This window comes from Solanum dulcamara, chromosome 8, assembly GCF_947179165.1.
Source record: "Solanum dulcamara chromosome 8, daSolDulc1.2, whole genome shotgun sequence".
NCBI classification, from domain to species: Eukaryota; Viridiplantae; Streptophyta; class Magnoliopsida; order Solanales; family Solanaceae; genus Solanum; species Solanum dulcamara.
In genome coordinates, this window is record NC_077244.1 from 64,040,894 (window position 1) to 64,050,032 (window position 9,139).

General features: G+C 31.8%; 1 protein-coding gene across 1 annotated transcript; it reads right to left on the reverse strand.

The window, feature by feature from the left end:
• Window positions 1-3,752: 3,752 nt before the first annotated feature.
• Window positions 3,753-8,708, reverse strand: LOC129899594 (bidirectional sugar transporter SWEET1-like). Its single transcript, XM_055974601.1, has 7 exons — window positions 8,559-8,708; window positions 8,394-8,430; window positions 6,426-6,521; window positions 5,379-5,658; window positions 4,799-4,918; window positions 4,398-4,627; window positions 3,753-3,919 (listed from the first exon to the last, which is right to left on the reverse strand). The coding sequence occupies exons 1-6, from the start codon at window positions 8,602-8,604 to the stop codon at window positions 4,415-4,417; spliced, it is 792 nt and encodes a 263-aa protein (XP_055830576.1). The 5' UTR covers window positions 8,605-8,708; the 3' UTR covers window positions 3,753-3,919; window positions 4,398-4,414.
• Between the last annotated feature and the right edge of the window lie 431 nt (window positions 8,709-9,139).

The following is a 9,139-nucleotide window of genomic DNA, read 5'->3' on the forward strand; positions in this document are numbered from 1 at the left end:
AAAAGATATCTGTTGTATGATCTGCACTCTAAGTCCTTCTTTGTTAATAGACATGTTGTCTTCAAAGAAGACATGTTTCCCTTCAAGGATGTACAAGTCTCCCCTAATCCCATATTCCCAGTCCTCACACTCCTAGAGTCTCCTTCCCCTCCTACACAACTTCCCCCAACTCCCATCCCTCCTTCTTCTACAACACACCCTGACTTTGACCCATCTCTCTCTCTCTAACTACTTCTTCTAATATATCCCTCCCTCCTGCTGCTCATATTCTACCCAGAAAATCCTCCAGACATAGTAGACCCCCCTCTTGGCTTCAAGACTTCATCACCACCCCTGCAGCTAACTCCTGCTCTTTTCCCATTGCTGCTCATATCTCCTATGCTCATCTCTCTCCATCTTACAACTCTTGTCTTGCTGCCTATTCAGCTATCTCTGAGCCAACCTCCTACAGAGCTGCCTCCATTGACCCCTAATGGGTCCAAGTCATGCAGTTAGAGATTGATGCCTTAGAGGCTAACAATACCCGGTCCTTAGTTGACTTGCCTCCTGGCAAGAAACCTATTGGCTGTAAGTGGGTTTACAAGATCAAATACCAATCTACAGGTGAGGTTGAAAGACTGAAAGCTAGACTAGTAGCCAAGGGATTCAATCAGTAGGCTGGTCTGGACTACAGTGAAACCTTCAGCTCAGTTGCAAAGATGGTCACTGTGAGGGCTATTGTAGCCCTTGCTGCTTATAGGGGTTGGTTTATCCATCAGATGGATGTCCATAATACTTTTCTCAATGGGGACTTAGTAGAGAAAGTGTATATGACTATCCCTGATGGGTTTTCTAGACAGGGGGAGTCCTCTACTAAAGTCTGCAAACTCCATAAATCTTTGTATGGGCTCAAACAAGCAACCAGACAGTGGAACTTGAAGCGGACTGAATCCTTGTTGAAGCTGGGCTTTCACCAAAGTCATCATGACTACTCTTTCTTTACCAGGCAAGTTGACAGTAATATACTTGTAGTACTAGTCTATGTAGATGATCTGCTAGTCACTGGGAGCAACACAGGGTTAGTAGAGGCCACAAAAAGAGATCTACAAAACCAATTCAAAATGAAAGACTTAGGTGAGCTGAAGTTTTTCTTAGGCATTGAATGTGCCAGATCCAGTCAAGGAATTCATATGTCCTAAAGGAAATATGCTTTGGAACTGATTGCTGAATATGGCCTAGGGGGAGCTAAACTTGCAGGAACACCATTAGAGCAGAATAAAAAACTTACATCAGTGAAATAGGATGAACTCATTCCATCTGAGAGCAGTGCTGATGATCACTTGCTGCAACAGCCTAAAACATATCAAAGACTTGTGGGCAGACTCCTGTACCTCACCATGACCAGACCTGATATAGCCTTCCCAGTCCAGGTACTGAGCCAGTACATGCATAATCCCAAAGAATCACACATGGAGGCATCACTTAGAGTTGTTAGATACCTTAAGGAAGCTCCAGGTCTTGGACTACTAATGCCATCTGATAATACAAATGCACTAACTACCTACTGTGATTCAGACTGGGGAGCTTGTCTTGAGACAAGAAGATCAGTTACTGGATACCTGGTAAAGTTTGGTGGAGCATTGATCTCTTAGAAATCAAAGAAACAAGAGACAGTGTCCAGGAGCTCAGCTGAGGCTGAGTTTAGAAGCATGGCCAACTGCGCAGCTGAGGTCACCTGACTGGTAAGCTTGTTCAAAGAACTAGGAGTTCCCATTGAACTCCCTGTGAATATGATATATGACAGCAAAGCAGCCATCCAAATTGCTGCAAATCCCATCTTCCATGAAAGGACCAAACACATTGATATAGACTGTCATTTTGTAAGAGAGAGGATATGTCAAGGAATGCTGAAAACTAGCTTCATTCATACCAAGGACCAACTAGCTGATATTCTCACAAAAAGCTTAGGAAAAACACAACATCAACAACTGCTGAACAAACTTGGTGTGCTGAATCTCTTCAAACCATGAGCTTGAGGAGGAGTGTTAACCATAGCTAATAGTGGCAAGCAATCATGGTTAAGAAGTTGTTAGAATTAGTTGGGAGTTAGTTATAATTTGTTAGATATAGTTAGAAAGTTGTTAGTAGTTGTTAATTAGTTACTGAGTATATTTGTACAGATACACAATACACTACCATGTACAAGAGGTAGTATATAAGGGTGCAATACCCCTTGGATGTAGAATACAACTTTCATTTACTGATATTTTCTTCCTCTCTCTACACTTTACTCTTCCTTATCTCTACACTCTTCTCTTCGTCTCTTCTCTGCTCTGCATTCTCTCTGTTATTCATCTTCCTCTCTTCCTCTTACTTCTATTAGCTGCTTGTAAAGACTCCATTGATGGAGTCATCAGTATGTGAACACCTAACATGCTATTCTCGTGATTTTTTTTACCTGTAATTGGGATCACGTGCTATGCTCGTGCTATTCTTGTCATTTTTAAATTTTTTATCTTTAATTTTCAGCTGAAAAGGTAACTTTTGAACGGGTTATTATATATATAAGTATTTAATCAATGAATAATGCATAGTTATCTCATTGAATTTACAATAATCATTTAAAAAGCTATATTTTTCTTTTTTCGACTTTTTCTAAATTTTACGTGTGAATATATAGGGCGAAAGATTATGATTTTATGCTCTTATAATATTACTTTCACATATATATAAGAATGCTTATAGAATATAAAACTTGGTCCTATGTTTTAATAACTTGTCTAGACTGGCTCATGGACGTTCGAGTATTAGTTATCATGAAAACTTGATTGCTTCTCATCATAGTAAGACGACTTAACATTTTGCTATGGCCATTGCCCATATTTTTGTTTGTGGATCTTACTTTTCTTTTTAGTTTGTTTAAGCTCTTTTTTTTTTATCTTTTTTTTAAAGATCTAATACATAAGTGTGTCATTTAACTTGGTTTCAACTGACATCTATACTTAGGTATGCACAAGTAGACACTTTAACTTGCATAAAATTGAACATATAGACATATGCACCCTATGTGACATTCCTACATGACAATTTGTGTCCTACGTGGAATTCTATGAGTATTATGACCTGTAAATACATGTGCATACATAACGATGGAGAATATGGTGGCAATCGTACCACAGAAGAGTTTCTTGTGTTTCCAATAAAAAGCAAGCACCAAAATAACTGTTGCGGCAACAAAAGCCAATAGGACGAAAACGAACATTGCTAAGCTTTTTTCCTTTTGTTTATTTGGTTCATATAAGAAAAAGATAAGCATGTATATCAACTCAATAGTAGCTACAACCTCGTTGATTGTTGCTACAATAATATTTTTGATATTATAAATGACAGACGGTACCTATTAATTCATTAAATCAATAAGTCAACAACAATTGAGACAATGATTATGATGGAAAATCCTAGTCCATCTATTAAATCGATGGAATGGCTCTTGAATACTCCATTTATTTTATATTACTTAACTCATGTTGATCTGACACAGATTTTAAGAAAACTTGAATTAAAAGCGTATTTTATTAAAATAAATTAGTTTATAATGATGCTTCGGAATTCTAAATTTGACTACTACTGTTTTATGTTGTTATTTAATACTAACGGTATAAAAAAGATATAAATATATTGGACAAGTAAAGAGAAATAACTATTTTGGGGGGGAGAATTAGGCATTTTATTGGGTACTAAGAAGTTATAAATAAATAAATAAAATAATTAAAATTTAATAATTTTTTTTGTGTCTTTTTAAAAAATGAATATCATTAATGTTACATTTTGATACAAAACAGATGAAGCAGCTGTGGAGACATTTAAAACCCGGAAAAAACAATTGTTCTTTCTTCCAATCAGAGCTGTCTTGGACTCTTAGTGGATGAGCAAATGAAGCCTGCAAAAGCATATTAACATTAAGAATGGTCGAGTAGAAGTCAAAAATTAGATGAGCCTAATAAAGTAGAGATCCAAAACGTTGAAGAATAGTTTTCAAATTGTCAAAAATTTTCTCTATTGTATTCTATTTTTACATTACAAATTGTCAAGTACTCTTTTCAAGTTATTTTACTAAAAACAATGTTGGTGATTCATCACTAGAAGCCTGTCTAGCTTAGTTGATAGAGCGCAAGACTATTAACATTGAGGTGTGGTGGGTTCGAGCCCCACAGTGGTGGTTTAATCGTTAAATATTCAAACTCTATAAATTCACAATCTAAGAGGTCACATAAGTTACAATCACACATATATATTTATTTAGATATCTGACCATTGTTGACATGCTTTTACAATATTATTCACGCACATCAGAATGTTTATAGAATCTAAAGAAACAGATTCTAAACAAAAATCACCGAGTTTTGAGGTGCACGAACTTGATCCTATAACTCGTCTAGACTTGCTCGTGGTTGGAGCATTGATTCTCATGAAAACTTGATTGCTTATCATCATTGTAATACTTAATATTATTGCTATGTTCGTTGCCCATATTCTGCAGGGACTCATCAATAGTAGATGTCTTCTTCTTTAAAACTTTATTATCACAGTAAATGAAATATAAGATCAGTTGCACTATTCCTAAACCCAAGCCAACACCTGTTGAAATCTGCAAAGTACAAAATCATTAATTAATACTAGAAATTCACAAATGTCCCACATATTAATTAAAATAATGCTGATAGATGCAATTCAAACATATTAATTAAAATAATGCTGATTGATGCAATTCAATTACCAACATATGATGAATAAGAAAGATACTAGGTGAAGTACTTACGCCAATAAATGGGTCCATTCCTAGCATGGCATAGATAAACCAGCAGGTACAAGATACAACAACGGCAAATGACAGGAAGAATGGCATGTACTCCACACTCTTGGTCCTGACTACTAATCTCTGCACGAATTAATTTTTTCTTTATCAGTAGATTCACGTAGAGATAAATTTAAGATTTGAAATTTATGAATCTCTATAATAATGATGTCATGTAAATACTATAATAATAATAATTGGACTGACTTGATGAAATTTTTAATTAAAATACATCATCTACACAAAAATTACTAGATTCAGTAACAAAAGCATTTGATCCGTCCTGATTGCAATGAATCGGTTATTATTGAAAGTTGTGAACTAATTGTAAACTCTTACTTGATTTCGTTTTAAGTGTTTTAGCTTCTTTTTTTTTCCAACGTAACATGTTATAAAACTACAAGACTGAATGACATTTCGATATTCTTTTTTATATATTTTTAGTTTTATACTAAAAATCTTCTCTATTTTCTTAAACTCCGCGTCAAGTAACAAACAAATTGAAACAAGAATGATCATAAGATAGAGTATTGAGAGAGCTTACAATGATAGACATAGGAGATGCATACATAACGATGGAGAATATGGTGGCAGCCGTACCACAAAAAAGTTTTCTGTTTTTTCCATGAAAAACAAGCACCGAACTAACCGCTACGGCAGCAAAAGCCAATAGGACTAAAACGAACATTGCTAAGATTTTTCCCTTTTGTTTATTTGGTGAATATAAGAAAAAGATGAGCACGTATATCAATTCAATTGCAGCTCCAGCCCCATTTATTGTTGCTACTAGAATATTGTTTGATGTTATAAATGGTAGACCGTACCTGTTCATTCATTAAATCAATAACTTTATCACTCAACAATTGACCCAATAATTACCATGAAATTGACAAATGAGAAATCATGTCAAAATATTTTTAAATTGTTTCAATTTATGTGAATTAGTTTTATTTGTCACAAAAGTTTAAGAAAGAAAGACTTGAAATTTGTGGTCTAAAATAAGTCATAGATGTTTATGTGGCTATAAATAATTTCACTAAGAATAAGATAGATATTTTAAAGTTAAATTGTTACTAAACATAGAAATATGTGTCATTCTTTTTGAACTAACTAAAAAGGAAAGTAAGTATGATCCACATTTAAATAGATGGCTTATATACATACACATATATATAGTGGCAGAGCCATCTTGTGCCGAGGGATTCACAAGATGGCTCTGTCACTGTATATATGTGTATGTATATATGTATATAATAAGTATTAATATTAAACCAACCAAATTTAAATTTGGGATTTGCTACATGTGGATAAACGCTTCCACCCTAAAATGAGCTAAACATTTAGAGCCCGTTTGCATTGACTTTAAAAAATTGACTTTTAAATAAAAAATAACTTTTAAGTCAACAAAAGTAGGAGGTTAGGATCAACTTTTTAACTTTTGACTTTAAATTTTAATTTATTTTAAACAATTTTTTTTTAATTTATCAAACACTTTTAAAAGTTAAAAATAACTTTGACCAACTTTTAAGCGACACAAGAACCCAATGGAATGACACATTTTTCTTTTTCTTTTTGGGGCATAGATAGTTACCATGCAGAAAGCAAACAGTTGAGAAACGTCATAACATAAGGTATGCCAGAAAATTGTTCTGTCGATTTGTTCTTGATAATCCTCTTGAATGTAAACCTAAATTCAAGCAAACAAAAATATATTAAAATTATTTATATTATTAGTTTATATAAATTATAATCAAATAATATTGATTATCATATGAACGAATATCTAATTTCTCAAAAGAAGTTCACTGATAACTTATAGTCAGGTATAGAATAATTTGAGTAAAAGATATTATGATTATTAAAAAAAAAAAAGTGATTGACAAAAAATAAATTGGCTAGTTCTCCTTAATTAAGAAATTTAAATATTGGTCATTAAAAATTTAAAAATGAAAGAATTTTAAATATACAATAAACGATCTATCTACATTTAAAGTTTTAATTCCAAAAAAATATTCCTGATCTCAAAGCGGTTTGACATTAGAGATAAATCAACTGTTTTACTAAAGAAATATTCGTATTATTCTCAAAATTTAGAAAGTTCTATATAAATTAAAACAGAGGGGATATTAAATTGCATGAATTTGCATATGCATAAAGAATAGAAAATGTCATAAATAGTTCCTTAAATATAAGAGTAGATCTAAAATGGTTCTTTAACTATATATTTATCAGCTTTAGTCCTTTAACTATTCAAACAATTATCAAATTTGGTCCTTAACTATATACTTACGAATTTTAGTCCTTAACTATACACTTATCGATTTTAGTCCATTAACTATATATTTACCAATTTTAGTCTCTTAACTAGACAAAATCTTCTCTGGTTTGGTCTTTGTCCAATTTTTTTGTACACATAATTTAGGTTTATATTAATAGAACTCATGCCTTCGTGAAATTAAATCTTTAATCTATTTTTTCAATTGTTTCTCTCTCCCGGTACTTTTTTTTCAAATTATTTCTATGAAAAGAACAATAACCTCAACGATTCAAAATAAATTTAATGAGGAAATAAGCTATAAGTCCTAATTTTATTCAATGGAGGATAAAATAAAGCATATAATTGTTGCTAATGACTTGATTATGCTATGTTCCCTTCTTTAGCGGTAAACAATTTATAATCAACACGATTTTTTAAAAATTTATTTTTCATACAAAAAAAAACAAGAGATTTGATCTTATTATTAAAATTTCTCAACATAAAATAAAATCGATCTATTTCAAAATATTAAAAAATCCTTAAAAAAAGTTACAAATCTACCATTTTATAAATTTTAACTTGTGAAAAATTAAACAAATTTCCTTCAACAAAGTCGTTGGCATACAAAATGTGAAATCAAAACATGTGAGAAAGGAACTATTAATTTTATTCTCATTGCAAAAAAATAGTTTTTATTAAATATAAATAAATATCTACACACCTAACGGGTAATAATTTTTTTCTTTTTGTAATATCTTTTAGCATAGTCAAGTCATGAATAACAATAATATGATTTATTTTATCCTCCATTGAAAAAATTATGACTTACATTCTCTTTCCTCATGAATTTTATTTTGTATAGTTGAGCTTAAGGTTCTTTTTATAAGAGCTATTTAAAGAAAAAGTAATAGGGTGAGAGAAGCAACTGAAAAAATGGGTTAAAGATTTAATTTCAAGAAAACTTGAGTTCCGGTAATATAAACCTAGGCTATTTGTATAAAGAAGATGACCAAAAACCTGATGAGTTTTTAAATAGTTGAAAGACAAAAATCAATAAGCGTATAGTTAAGGGACTAAAATCGATAAGTGTATAATTAAGGAACCAAACCTGATAAGTTTTTGAATAGTTAAAAGAACTAAATCTGCTAAATATATCATTAAAAGAACATGCCTCTCTTTAGTTAATGGACCATTTATGACATTTTCTCGCATAAAGAACATGCCTCTCTTTACAAGAAGAAGCCCCATTTTATTGTTGAAAATAAAAAAAGTATGAAAATTGTTGTTGAGAATTATGCTTACGTGGGTACCAAGAAGAGAAAGAGAGTAGCTGCATTTCCTGTTAGTTAGCAGTAAAAACCGAAGCACATGAGAAGGAAAACTCAACAAGAAATTAATTAATTAAAGAGAAAAATATACAAATCAAATAAAATATGAAATAAATAAATTAAAGTGAAATAAACTCACCAACAATCCCAAAAACAAATTGTATAGTATGTACAAGACCACCCATATTGTTGTATTCTCCACTAGAGCTAGTTAGTTCTTCCGTCCATAAACTTGTTCAATATATAGAGAGAGAGGGGAAAGGAGAACTATATGGATTTTAAATGATATTTTAATCAAAATAAATAATTAAATATCCAATAATATGGAGTACTCAAAAGGAAAAACCTGACCAATAATAATACAAAAGTATAGTGGACGTTGCATGGGTTATTATAAAGATGCAATCATGATCATACACGACTGAAAAAGCAAACAAAGGAAGAAAAAAAAAAGTAAAACTCGACCACTATTCAAATGACAGCAGTAAATTCGAAATAATTACTATAATAGTGAAGAAGAATAGTAAAGTTGAAGAAAAGTGAAGATGAAAATTTATTATTAACAAAGATATCTAAGTGAATCCTAATTAGACAAACGTGGAAAATAAAACTAAGCTATCGTGAAATCCCGGGTCTAAACGTAAGTTGCTTAACTGAATTCTCAACGATTATGAAAGTGTTGTTTATTTGTTTTTTCTAAAAAATAACAACACTCATTTT

Excerpts from the sequence above, each read along its gene's own strand:
- LOC129899594 (XM_055974601.1), bottom strand. The coding sequence starts at position 8,604 with ATGGGTGGTCTTGTACATACTATACAATTTGTTTTTGGGATTGTTG. Across the intron at positions 8,431-8,558 it reads ATTTGTTTTTGGGATTGTTG|GAAATGCAGCTACTCTCTTT; the intron begins GTGAGTTTATTT and ends GCTAACTAACAG. Across the intron at positions 6,522-8,393 it reads TTTCTCTTCTTGGTACCCAC|GTTTACATTCAAGAGGATTA; the intron begins GTAAGCATAATT and ends GCTTGAATTTAG.